The following is a 13749-nucleotide window of genomic DNA, read 5'->3' on the forward strand; positions in this document are numbered from 1 at the left end:
GGTTTTTGGGGCTTGTTAATTTGGGGACACATGAAACAAAAAAGAAAAAACAGATATTGTTGTATTCTCAAACCAGTTTGGCTACATAGAGAGATCACACAACCCTTGTTTTTGTTAAGACTGGCATACGAGTATCAGTATCTTCTTGCCGCAAGTCTAAAAACTGTACACAGACAGGTTATATTCAGTTCATAACCGACTACTTTTGCTTGTACATCAAACTAAAGAAAGTACACAGAAAAAGAGAGAAAGACATGAAACCTGCCCCTCTAACTTTGAACACACTACAGTCTAAGACAGCAGAATCTTTTCTTCCCAAATCAACAGATATATGTTATTGTTATTTTTAATTAATTTTTTTAGCCTCTGGCAGTAACTCGACTACTGTATTTGTTGTAGTCTGGAGATCATCCTGTGGATCTTTACAGTCTTTCTCAGGACGTCTGTTCGGAGCAGAGGACAACTGTCTGACAGCTATCCACTCCTCTTCATCATCCTCTTTATAGTCATCATCTTCTTCTTCTTCTTTGGAGTATGAACCGGCTGCTGGGAACCAATTTGCCAGAGTGTTTTGAATCGATTGTTACTGGGACCTCAACCTGTCCACCTGACACTCTGTGAACCCGTCTGATGACAACTCGTCACTCGGGAGCTTGTCGCTGTGATCCATGTTTGTGGCTACAGTTGGTCATTCGGATGCTGCTCTCTGTCGCCCTCTGGTGGCTTGACTGTATTCTGTCCGGGGGACGGGGCATGAGGAGGGTGTGAGACAGCGGGCGGGAGGGTGTGTGTGATGGGCACGGCGCTGGGCACCATGCCTTCAACAGGAGGCGGGAGGCCGCCAGCTGGCAAGCTCACCACTCCTGGGGGATACCTAGAGAGGGGAGAGAGGGGGAGAAAGAGAGAGACGCAAAACTGAGTCATCAAAGTAAAACTGAAACTAAAATTACAGATATGAGACCTTTGTTTGACCTGCACAAACACACTGCAGTAGGCCTCCGTTAAATGTAAATTGAATAATAACATGTATAGCTTAACAAATTAACTAAATACTGGTGGTGTAATAGTGTAGCACACTTCAGTACCAGAGAGTATTGCACCTCCAGACATTTTATTTTTAAATGATCAAAATAGAGCAGAAGACGATAATAAAGTATCCCAAACTTCTTTTCATAAAGATTGATAGTAATATCCATGTCTTTACATTTTAGGCTCCCTGTTTGCCTCACAGGGTTTCCATTACAACGTTGTAATGTCCAATCCAATATAGAAAGTTAGGTAGTTCTGAATAATATCTTGTTTACTGCCCTGTTATATTTATTCTCTATTTTGGCAGGAAAGATGGGATTGGATTCGTGCAGCGTCACTTCACTGACAATTAATCTGCCAAATATTTTCTCAATCAATTAAATTTTTAAATCTCAAAGAGAAGAAAGACCATCACAACGTCCCAGTAACACATTGTTATTCTAGCACAGCAGTAACACTCTATATATCAGTTATCTTCTCTCATTAGTACATTTATAACCGTCACATTCTCTATTTTCAAGACATTTGGCAGAAACTTATCAATCACTTTACCGGGGTTTGGGGGAGAAAAATCAAACTGCACTGACCACTACTGGTTTCTTTATCCTGATGATTATTACCTATAAGCCCCGTTGAGCTCGGGGTGAACGGTAGCTGGGTCAACACCGGCCCAGTGGTTATTCTGGGAGAGGAACTCCTTATTCACACAGTTCTTCAGACTGTCTGGGATACGACCTGAACAACAGAGAAGCAGAGCAAAAGAAGTGTTAACAGAGAAACCAAATTAATTCACACTGGGGGGGGGGGGGATCTCATTAGCGTTACTGCACTCACTAACCCATTTTATACGGATAACAAAATGTCAGACAAGATTAAACAGGTCAGTGGTAAAAAGACTGAGCCACTGGGGAAACCACAAGAGGAGATAATGGGATATAAAGAAGCAGGAAAGGAAGAATAGTTAATGCTCGACTGCAATAGAACACCCAACAATATCTCTTTTCAGACTTGTGTTTACATTTCAGCAGTGTGTGTGTGTTTGTGTGTGTGTGTACGCTACCTGTGATAGCCCTCCGGATCTCCCTGGCTGCCTCCTCTCTCATCTCCAGCGATGCCTGTTCGCTGTACCAGGCAGCGTGGGGGGTGCAGATCAGGTTGGGAGCGTCCTTCAGCGGGCCCTGACTGAAACTGACAAATGTACAAACACAGTGAAATCAGTGACAGCTGCAACAAATCACGAGATTGGTGGCGTGTGCGAGTGTGTCCTTGTGTGTGTGTGTGGGTGTTTGTGAGGGGGTCAGTGCACCTCTGTGATTTAACTCTTGTAAGTTTTGTCTTTAAGCTTTTATGACATTATCTATATAGTAATAATAATGGTCCTAAATGCTGTAAAATGACACAGTTTCAAGTCAAAACCCATCAAAACATCTTGGGGGAGGGACCCCAAACCCAATATCTCCTTGTAGCTTTTATTCTCTGTAGGTATTCAGAATGTGTTTTTGTATCCTGCCGCATATTACGAGCATCCTGAATAGCTCTGCGTGCATACCTGCCTGTCTGGCTGGAGTTGATTCCAGGCTTTCGGCATCCTAAAATATATTATAGAGCGATACTAAAGGCTACAAATACCACAGGAGAGCACTTGAAGTATCAACACTATAGGTAACCATAACCCAAAATGTTTAAGTGGGAATATTTGAGTATTATAGATCTACTATAGAAGATGCAAAGCCCAATTATAATATAAGATACATACGGATCTGAAAAATGATGTGCACTCAATAGGGTGCAGATCTCCGCCAGGTGTGTCTGCAACAACATACAAAACAATCAGTGATCGTGTTACCTGAAAGGCTCTGTCTCATGAACATCCAGAGCAGCTCCACGTATCCTCCCCTCCTTCAGGGCCTGAGCCAGGGCCTTCTCATCCACCAGACCCCCCCTGGCCGTGTTCACCAGGAACGCCCCCTGGCGCATCTTTAAACACACACAAACACACATTCAGTCCATCTTTGATCTAATAGGATAGAGCTCCACCTGATTATCATTTTATATTGGCTGAAGGACATTTAAAGGTAATGTTGATATGTTATATTTTATGGATCCATGGAGAGATTTTTTTCTCTTTACTTTCCCTCTTCCAGCAAGGTCAGAAATACTTGAAAGTATAGCCTGTGGCTGAGCCCTGTAGATGAAGGACGAACAGATATTCCCTGAGTTCATCAGTCATCATATGCAGTGCACGCAGTAGAGAAGCTCAGTCATCTGTATGTAGGCAGTGGGCTTCCCTGAGTGTCCACTTCTCTAATATTTATGGCCATGGGATGTAGTGATGCAGGGATAAATAAATCATTCAAGCTTGTGTGTGTGTGTGTGTGTGTGTGTGTGTGTGTGTGTGTGTGTGTGTGCTGCCCCTCCACCTGTTTGATGGTGAAGTCGTTGATCAGGTGGTGGTTGTGTTCATTGAGGCTGCTGTGCAGAGAGACACAGTCGGAGTGGAAGAGCAGGTCCTGAGGAGAAAAACAGGAAAAGTTGCTAAAGATTAATCCACAATCTTCCATCTACACTTTTAAGGGCTGCTCACCACCGCACCAGCTTCACAGTAAGCATTTTTTTTTTGCTCAATAACGATAATATCAGTTAAGAACAGGCCACAAGATAAAATGTAATTAGACAGTGGACGTGGACTTCCATCCAGCACACCTTGTCCACCTTGGTCTGCTTTATGGTTTAGTAATCGATGTAGCAATATCCTAAATACTACTGTGTTTTTTTCATTGAAATAGACAATCTGTATTATTTTTAGGAAATAAAGGAAAAGGAAATGAACAGTGGAAATCAATTAGCTTTTCGTTTTTTGGGCCCCACCACTCCATTCCTGTTAGTGTCTGATAGCTGTGGCAGTAAGTCACTCCACAAGCCAGACTTAAAGCTGTACACGTATGGATGCTTCTGAATTAAATAATATATGTTTTATATTCTTAGTAATCTGTGTTTATATCAATATAACACACAAGTGCTGGAAACGGTTTGAAGGTTACTGATTTCTCTGAAACAAAGTGGCCTCACTGAAACAGGAGTGTTTTTGTGTGTGTGTGTGTGTGTGTGTGTGTGTGTGTGTGTGTTACCTGTAGTGTGGTGACCCTTTGTAGTCCCAGAGATCTTTCTACACCGTCAGCCAAATACGGGTCATAGAAGATCACATTGAAGCCGAAGGCCTTGGCTCTCAGGGCTACAGCCTGGCCCACTCGCCCTACAAACACACAAACATGGAGGTGCACACGCATTACTACACTCACAGGAGCATGTGAATACACATTCAAATGGAACAAAAAAACAGTTTACATTGTATATGTTCCCTTTTTTTGACGTTTGCCTTGAAGAAATTACATAATTCTCTGGCTACACACGTCTGCTCATTATTACTGAAAAAGCTTCCAGACTGTTCAGGGAAGAGATTTGCTTTCTGTTTAATCCGCTTATATTTTATTGGCATTAACTCCTCAGGAAGCCAATTTAGCTGAGCTAAGGAGAAAAATGAAAATGGAAAAGAGCGAAAAATCCTTTGATTAGAAACTTCAGTGCGACTACCCTCTATCAGACGACATTAACAAAATAAAAACCTTCTTAGCCGTACTAGCAGCTGCATGTTGAGAGCCGTTTAGAGGCAATGCTTCCAACCTCGTATCGTGCACCTTTAAGTAATGTACTTGAGTAAATGTGCATTCCCATTTCTTTCTACCACTGGTGCTAATTAGCAAATATGAGCATGCTAATAAGCTGAACCAAGATGGTAAACAATATACCTGCTAATCATCAGCGTGTTCTCGTCGTGAATGCATCAGCATCTTACCATTCGTTCAGCCACAGAGCTGCTAGCGCGGCTCTTTGTCTTGTTTTTACAACAGTACGGTAAGTAGGTCTCAGCGCGGAGGCATGGAGTCATATGTATGTTGTGACTCACCGAGTCCTATGAGTCCCAGTGTCTCTCCCCTGATCCTCGCGGCTCCCGACGCCACCTCTCGGATCTGCTCCACGTTCTGAACCCGCGTGCCCTCCCGGAGCGCCTGCCATGAATAACAATGAATTATTACAGATATCCTAAAACGTTACAGTTCAACACAATACAGGTACATTTTCTAAATATCTGCACTTAATGACCAAAGTCTAAATCCTTTTAGGTACTGTGATCATGGTGTTAAAGTATACGTCGAAGTGATGATTACTTATAACTGATTTGAGGAACAAATCATTTTATTGTGATGAATGGACGTACACCTCTAGCCAATACATCGAGAGTTACTTCATTTGAATCCAGTTCATTTCAGTCCGTTTTATCAGCCACACAGAGACACAAACCTGGTGCAGCCAGGTGGTGCGTCGGTACAAGGTGAGGATGTGACACAGCGTGGAGTCGGCCGTCTCCTCCACCGAGGCTGCTGGCATATTACACACAGCTATGCCTGTTGGACCAGAAAGCAGATAAGGATTAGGAAAAGCTTTTTGGGCCACATTTGATGAAGTTTGGTAAAAAAGCTAGTTTGGTAGAGAAGTGCAGAACCAAGATGTCGCATCAGCAATTTCCTCTGCTAACACTACTGGCTGCTTTCAAATTGCAGCGCGTCTTGGTGGAAGGAGATACGGGGATGTTAGTAAAGCTCTGGCTGTTGCAGGACAGACACGAGTTTTAATAAAGAGCTTTACTCACTTCATCTTTTAATGGAAGACTTCTAGCAAACATGGCAATACATATTGGTATCAGAAAAAAAAAAGTTTTGGGGGAGATTGGTCAAATCAGCTGTTGAGCAGTGGTGGAATGTAACTCAAGCGCTGTACGTGAGTATCATTTTGAAGAACTTGTACTTTACTTGAGAATTTGTATTTTATTCTATTCTTTATCCGACAGCTTTAGTGACATTCAGATTATTAATACAAAATATAAATCAACTAGTATTTTTCAATTAAGCTTTCTGGAACTACAAATCACTTAAATCAGCTCCACCTTTGCCAGCTGCAACATTAGTGATGCTTACACATGAACATATCTATATATAGATATGTTCCATTTAATGTTCGTACTTTTTACTCTGACTTTTACTTGTAACAGTATTTTGCACCGTGGTTTTGCTACTTTTACTCAAGTAGAAGATCCGAGTACCATTTCCAACAATGCTGTTGAGTAAACTGTCTATTTGTTTCTTACGGCTCGTTGTTTATGCTCATCAATGCAGCCACAACAGTTGGAACACCACACACTCGCTTGTAATTGAAGGTGTAACTAATAACATCAGCAATGGCTCTTTTCCATTTAGGGGTGCCAGTTAGCTAGCCCAGCGTGCAGCGCCAAGCTTGGCTTTGGAACAAATGAAAGAGTGGCAGCCTGCTGTGTAAAGTAGCTCTGGAGTGAAATGGCGAGTAATTGAAAGTCACATGTGGTCAAACCTGCCATTTATGTGAAATATGTTACTAAACAAACATTTGGTTTGAGCTACTTGAACATAGAAGGTTACTGTGATGGGCAAGAGTATTGAGGACAAAAAAATAACAATTCATAGTTGCAAACATACACGTGGCTACAGTATCTATGTTGTATTAATACTGGTTACCTGTATTACTTAACACTGTGGGCTATAGCGGTAGCATGGGGATGAATGGAAGGATGAATGGTGGTGTTAAAGGATGATGTTTACGTTCTTAACACATAAAGACTGTCAATGTTGACATTGAGAACAGGGCAGCACATGACCAATACACACTCTCACTTCCTGTCTGCGCGTGTGTGCTCACCCAGTTCCCCGGCAGATTTGATGTCGATGTTGTCATAGCCGCTGCCGATGCGGACGATGATGCGCAGGCCTTTAAACTTTTCCAGGTCCTCCCTCATCAGAGTGATGGTGTGGTACATCAGAGCTCCTACGGCTTCATTCAGCACCTGTAGAGACACACACAGTGGGACTTGTTTCAACTATAGAAAGCAATAAGTGTGCATATTTGAAATATCGACATCAGTGCAGCCTTTCTTAACCCCTGAGCCTAAACACACCAAAGCATAAAACAGTGTCTGTTTACAGAATAAAATCAATGTGCTTTGAGTTCATACATTACAGAAGAAATGGACTAAATGTCACGGCCAAGTCATGAGCATGTGTTTGTGTAGGTGTGAGCATTCACAAGTCAACATTGAGTGAATGTCAGCAGCCAGAGTTCACCGAGTTCAGACTCGCAGTGTTTCCATAAACGCAGTATCTCGTATCTCGCAGTATTTTTTATTTATTTTCCAGGATATGCTGTTTACGTCTTCCTCACATCCTGTTTTTTTTAATATCACTGCCAGCGTGGAAGAACTGCTTTTCCTGAATATTACCATGGAAACTAAGCTTTCGTAACCGCAGGAGTCAAGATAAGGTGTCTCTACATCGAACAAAAGTGCCGAATATCAGCAGGGATCCACACTGGCTCATTGTTTTAATTGAAAAATGAAATATTATGATTTAACAGCAGATAAATTGGGAACGGTAGTATATGGCTGTGTGTTGTTGTCACCTTTTAATTGGTTCTCCGTTAATCTTACAATCTTTTTCTAACGTTGCCAGCCCTCCTCCTCATGCGTGTGTTAGAGAGGCTGAAAATGACATGCGATTCAATTACAATAAAGAAGCCCTTTTGATTACACAATGGAGGTAGAGAGCAAGAGAGAGAGCGAGGGAGAGCCATCTGTTTGTCCCACGCTGAGGGTTACTGAGCGCGCTCACAGAGGGAGTGTGCCTGGCAGACACCCAGAACCAGACGTAACCCTGCCAGACATACAAACCCAGTTACGATCCATAGTGAGTGTGGCAAGATCCGAGGCTGACCCACATTTTAAGTTTGCTCTCTGCACTCTTCAATTCTGAGTGCTTTACTTCTCCTTTTCTTTAGATTTGTTTTTCATGGGATTTGCATCTTTGCACATCCTTAACACACAACTAGGCAACTTCAGATCGATACCTCAGGTGCTGATACTGATTTCACGTTATGTCAGTAGACAGAAGCATTCATGCATTATTGCAAGGTGGTAACCCCCCACCCCCACTGCTCTCCTTGTGTTCACATCATTCAAATAGCTTAAATTAGCCCCTGTGATTGTGTTTTGCATGTGGATATTGTTGCAGTCAGAAACTCCTGATACGTCCAACTCAGAGTTGCACTTACACGCTGACGTGAACAGTTTTACCGACTCAATCTGAATGAAATTACTTATATACTTATATAAATATACACAGTTTAAATGTTCATTTTTTCCAGGTCAGACATCGCTTGTCCATCAAAAAGATGGTTAAATATACTGTACAAGGGGAAAAGAATCTGTGGCATCCATGATTTCTGAAGGGATGTTTTGAAGCCTTAAGTCAAATGTTCAGCTTGGTTCCTAATCTAAATGTGTGCACTTAGGTGGAGTTTGGATTAAGCTGATATTGATGGACGCAGAGAGGAGCAGGGGAGATTTATTTCACATCAGATATATTGATATTTATTTGATGCATTTCTTATCCAGTAGACAACTACAAATGATTGAAATATATCATTATTTATATCTGTTCAACGAGACTGCTGATGATACTTGGATTTTGGAGGTGATGCTTTAATTAAAAACCCACTGCTTCCACCATTGTTTATTTGTTTATTAATTTATGGTTTATTGCGGCTCTCTGAAATATAAAATATACTCGCTTCCTGTTCCAGGAGGTTTTTAGCAGCACCAGATGATAAATAATAACCATCTGTCTATGCTATCATCTATCTATTACAGCAAATGTAAAAGCTTTATAGAGCAGCCTGCTGAATCCCTTACCGAGTTTATATTTACAAGTATACATCAAGATGAAATATTCCCGGAGCAGGATATGATCCTACTTACAGTGTGTGTAAGTGTGTGTGTGTGTGTGTATGATCTAGTTAAGTGTGTTACCTTCTCGTGGATCTCCTGTGTGGACTGAGCGTCACAGAAGGCTACGGTTGCTACGTCTTTCAGGATGGGCATCTCCACCGTGCAGTCGCGTCCGTCCAGCAGCGCCACTAGAGGGCGCGGGTGCATGGGCCCGTTCATAATGGGTGGCCTGATGCCTAAACACACACACACAGAAGAAAATAAAGAAGTGGCAGATGGGCAAAACAACAAAGGAAAAAAAACATCTCCAGAAGCAACTGGTCGTGTTTCACAGCTTATTACTTTTAAAGATGTCTTCAGTTTAATTATTACTGCCTTGAAGTTTGCTGACTCTTTGAAACTGGCAGTAAGATGGATGAAGAGGGTAGAGGCTGGTAGAAAATAGTTATTGTAAATTACTGGCCCTTGAAAAGTGCCCTCAAACCTTCAGGATCTCCCCGTCCAATTAAAAATTATCCTTTTGTATTTCATCCGGCTCACATTGTTTTAATTACGTACTCATATATTCACGGAGAATGTAAGTGCTCGCCCCTCTGGGCCACTGAGCGTGAATCTTGGGAGCCACTTACTGGGGAAAAAAATGGGTCAATGTTGACCAGAAAACAACGGAGCAAGCAGCCTGAAGCTCCAGATTATGTCTTGATTTTCTCTTGCGTAGCATATCTTGGTCGAAATTGAGTGTTAACTCACAAACATGTATGAAGACATATAGGTAAGTTCATGAAATCTGTCCGTATTTGGATAAGAGTGAAACCCTTCAACCATTCTGGATGTTTTATTAAATTGTCTCTTTGGCCACAACCATTACCCAGAGAGTGCTGCCAGGCCGTACAGGAGGGTAAGTGGCATTTAACAAGGCAGATACGCCTGACGACCCCACTAGAGGGCCGTTTGTTCAGGTTCAACGAGAGCAGTGGTCGTCTGCTCGATGGGGGTTGCATGTATTCGTTTTCATTAACGGTTTCCCGCCACTGCAATCTGCTCGGATCTCTCGGTTCGACTCTGCTTTCAGGTAACTGAAGAGTTAATAATTCCAGATCACTGACTGAGAACCGAGACATCTGAAAGATGGACGGATTCAGAGGAAGATGTAATTGGGTCTCCTTGACGCGCAAACATTTGACAGACCTGGAAAGCACCGTAGATGAAGTGAGTGCAGAGTTATGCCGGTTCTAGATGATGCTGACGGGACCCATCACTCATCCCTTACTCCTCCGTCTGAGACGTGCAGGCTGACATCTCATATGAGCAACCGCCTCCGTCATTTCACCCAAAATATTCCCCCTCAAACTTTTCTGCCGAGATGAAAACACAACTGGCATCCTCTCAGTTTGACACTGTTTTCCAGTTGCATGGGCGAACATCACGAGACAGCATTCAGTATTCATTAAAGCAGTCATTTCAAAATCAGCATTCTACGGCCGCCACGTTATTGTGAATGCCAAGTATCCCTGAGAATCACACTTGTGGAAAGACGTTTGGCAGCTCCAAACATACAGATCGGTTTGGAAAACCTGGCTTGGAAACTGAGAGACACTCCTCCCTCAACAGCTATCATTAAGTGGTCTATGAGCCAAATACATTCAAGGAAAAAACCCCTTCATACTCAAACTCCCAGTATCTATCTTTATCTCTGATTGTCAGTGCTTTCCTCCAGTTGTGTTTTTGTCCTGAAGATTTGTAATTGACCTGTTTTCTTGCACTTCATCTGTTGTATATTTCTACTTAAGTTAGTGAGTTCATGTTTCCCACAATGCCTTTTGACAATCTTCAGAAAAGATGTGTTCACTTTTAGCATTTCGATTTTATTAAACCCCTAAAACTCTTTTGAAAATGCAAAATGTCTCGTATACCTGCACAGCTAACGAACGAGACATTTGTAGATCTCTTTGGCAGTCGATTGATTTCTTCTTATTTCTTCTTGTATGACTGTTGTTAGTTATGATAGTTAAGCGAGACGCCACTGCTTTCTGATTTTGGAGGCCTGACATTTATTATCAGTGTTTGGAGTAGCAACATGATTGTACAGGCGATAGAAATCCGTGTTATTGCATGACCGTGATGCCACATCATTTACATTTGGCCAGTTACTACTGCTGGGTTTTTTTGGGGCATTTTTCCCGTATATGTGCTCCAATGGTGCGGCTCAGTGACCAGTAAGTGAGGGCTGTGTTGTACTGGGCACCTCCCATGACTGAATAAGAATAGCTGCATGAATAATATGAATACAAAGCAGGGAAGTGCTGGGAAAAAAAACAAATGCAGATGGAGGATCCACATCTTTCTCATCGAAAGTACATTCTTATCCCAAAAACGTTTAATTGTTGATTTTTAAAAACAGACTGTCAGTGGTTTTCTCTGGCTCTTGAGTGAGCCAGTGTGCATGCGTGGGGAAATAATGTATACAGTGCTTACATGCATATCTGGTTCATGCTCCAGTGTGCTGCAGGGCTCATGGGTTGGCAGTATTTAGAGAGAACGGAAAGGAAGCATGTGATATTTTGAAACATCAGTATTTTTGATTTGATGTACTTTTATTGTGGCCAGAATACTTTTACGATACTTCACTGCTCATTTACCAAAAAAAAAATATATATATCGCTATGAACAACATACTTATGAACTATTTTTAAACCAGCACATCCTGCATGTATCAGGCAGCAGTAGAGCGGAGCGTGGGAGAGTATACACAGAGCCACGTCACTGTAACCGTGGAATACATCAGTGCATAGTGCATTTAGGATCATGAATCTAATGCTGATACTGTTACTGCTTAGATTCTCACATTAGCAACTTAGAAAGAAATCTGAAAATACTCATGGTAAGCACCTGTATTGTATCTTTTTTAAGGGTTACAGTGTGAGATAAATGTCTAAAAATCCTGGTTTCTGCCTGAACCTGAACCTTACGATAAAAGACTTTCACATGTAAAACTAAATGAAAGGAAACCGCACTCAGAAGGTGCAGAGAAGAAAGGGACAGCCCAAAATTTAGCATAATCCATCTATAAATGTCTGTATCGTCATCTTCTCCTCACCGTCAGGTTGCAGCCTGAAACCTGATCTGATGAATCAGCACCCACAGAACAATAAAGTGAAACTCAAATCTTGCTCACAATGCCTTGTGTGAGCTTGTAAAACATTAGCTTTCCATTATAGGATTCGCCTTGAGGCCATTGCACTTACACATCAATAGAAAATCAATGGTGCATAGCTGAGAAATTGGAATTCAGCAACAGCAAAAAGTACCGTCAGACCTTCAACACAACCATCGTTGCCGCTCAGATGTAATCATAAGTAGCACACTCGCCTGTAGGCGCTGCAATCTACTCTGTTTTGGCTGACATACTTTTCTGAGCTTTCATTTGAGCAGAAACACAAAGCATGAGTCAGAGATGGCGTGTAAAAATCAAATAGGCATGATGGCCACTTGCACAGAATAAGGACAATCTGGTCAGTCTACGCAGTTGAGCGGCAAAGTGGCGTGTTAGGAGAGTAGCAGACATTTATTTTTTTCCCAGCTCACACTCAGTCAGAGTGAGGGAGGAAATAGCTTTCATTCCAGCACCAAGCATGACCTTGAGAGGACCAGCACCGTTGACTGCCGAGTACTACGATATGATAAAACACCCATTCATTCTCTCTGTCTTTCCCCTCACACACACACACACACACACACACACACACACACACACACACACACCTCAGCACAACACTGCAAGTATTAATGCACTCTCTCTAAATCAAACAAACTCAAATGGCAGTTTCTCTTTTATTTAATGTATTTTCCCTCTTTCTAGCCACATTAAACACTCATTACATTCTTCTTGTGTTATTAAATAACTGCGAATACTGAGTTCCTAGACTCTAAAACCTCTTCCATCTCTACTCCCCCCCCCTATTGCCTCAGGGGTGGGTGACTGCTGGGAGCTTTCACTGTGCAAACAGGCCTCTTGACAGCCAACGGAGCCACAGCTCCGGCTCTGCTCTTGCCATCCATCCAGTGTTTCTCTGCAGCTGAGCTTTGATTCAGATTCACCACCGCATTTAGTAAAAACATTTTGAGGCAATGTCGTCGAAGGGATCTGCAGCCAAGGCAACATCCAAAATGGAAATGGCGATAATTGTTCACAATATGCGCTTAAGGGCCTGGGACTCTGTAGACACCCGCGATATGAAAATTGCATCCGTGGGAAATTTTGTAATCAGACCAAAATAACACTGAAGCTGTTTGACTGACATTTAGAGACGGAAAAAAAGCATCTGCCAAGGACTGCTGGGACTGAATCAAGTGAGCCAGTGGGAAAGCCCTGCAGCCTGCATGTATCCAGCTGTCATTGACCAGCTCACAAGAACAGCTGGATTCTTATGTCCCCCGAGGAACGAGACAATGTTATCGGACTGTCAGTCAACGGAGACGATTTTCCCGTGTTTTTAAGTGTGCAGGTCACAAGGAAGTCTGCCGGCCTCGATAGAGAGTGATCCGCCTAAACAAGCTGCTGACCGACACTAAAGAACCACAGCAAGCGTGTGTCTCACCACACACTCTTATAACAAGATGTTTCATTTCCAGAGCATCGATCTGTCGGGCTAGTTTTTTAACAATATAATGTTTTAAAAAAAAAAGCTGACAACTTGAGCTTTAGGAATTTTCGATGGGCCGTTTTTATTATTTTAGAAGACATTTCGACGATCAATCAATGATGAAAATAGAGCTGAAAAAATGAATCTATCGGTCAATCGATCAGCAACAATTTTGATTGACAATTTAAATGTTGAGGTCAGTTGTTTTGC

At 42.2% G+C, this 13749-nt stretch overlaps 1 protein-coding gene across 3 annotated transcripts in view; it reads right to left on the reverse strand.

Annotated features, from left to right (window-relative positions):
* Window positions 1-13749, reverse strand: part of LOC116394076 (C-terminal-binding protein 1) — a 26043-nt gene continuing 12294 nt past the window's right edge. For 2 of the 3 annotated variants that reach the window (XM_031866874.1, XM_031866873.1), the window contains 10 exons: window positions 8978-9132; window positions 6817-6961; window positions 5389-5492; window positions 4994-5096; window positions 4158-4282; window positions 3450-3539; window positions 2876-3006; window positions 2090-2217; window positions 1650-1764; window positions 1-874 (listed from right to left, as the gene is read on the reverse strand). In XM_031866874.1, coding sequence (XP_031722734.1) covers window positions 679-874; window positions 1650-1764; window positions 2090-2217; window positions 2876-3006; window positions 3450-3539; window positions 4158-4282; window positions 4994-5096; window positions 5389-5492; window positions 6817-6961; window positions 8978-9115 — 1275 coding nt within the window. In that variant the 5' untranslated portion in view covers window positions 9116-9132 and the 3' untranslated portion in view covers window positions 1-678. Of the gene's footprint in view, window positions 875-1616; window positions 1765-2089; window positions 2218-2875; window positions 3007-3449; window positions 3540-4157; window positions 4283-4993; window positions 5097-5388; window positions 5493-6816; window positions 6962-8977; window positions 9133-13749 lie in introns of all 3 variants that reach the window. The other variant, XM_031866875.1, reaches the window with a different exon arrangement.

Source organism: Anarrhichthys ocellatus, unplaced genomic scaffold (assembly GCF_004355925.1).
Source record: "Anarrhichthys ocellatus isolate YVR2014 unplaced genomic scaffold, GSC_Weel_1.0 scaffold37, whole genome shotgun sequence".
Taxonomy (NCBI): Eukaryota; Metazoa; Chordata; class Actinopteri; order Perciformes; family Anarhichadidae; genus Anarrhichthys; species Anarrhichthys ocellatus.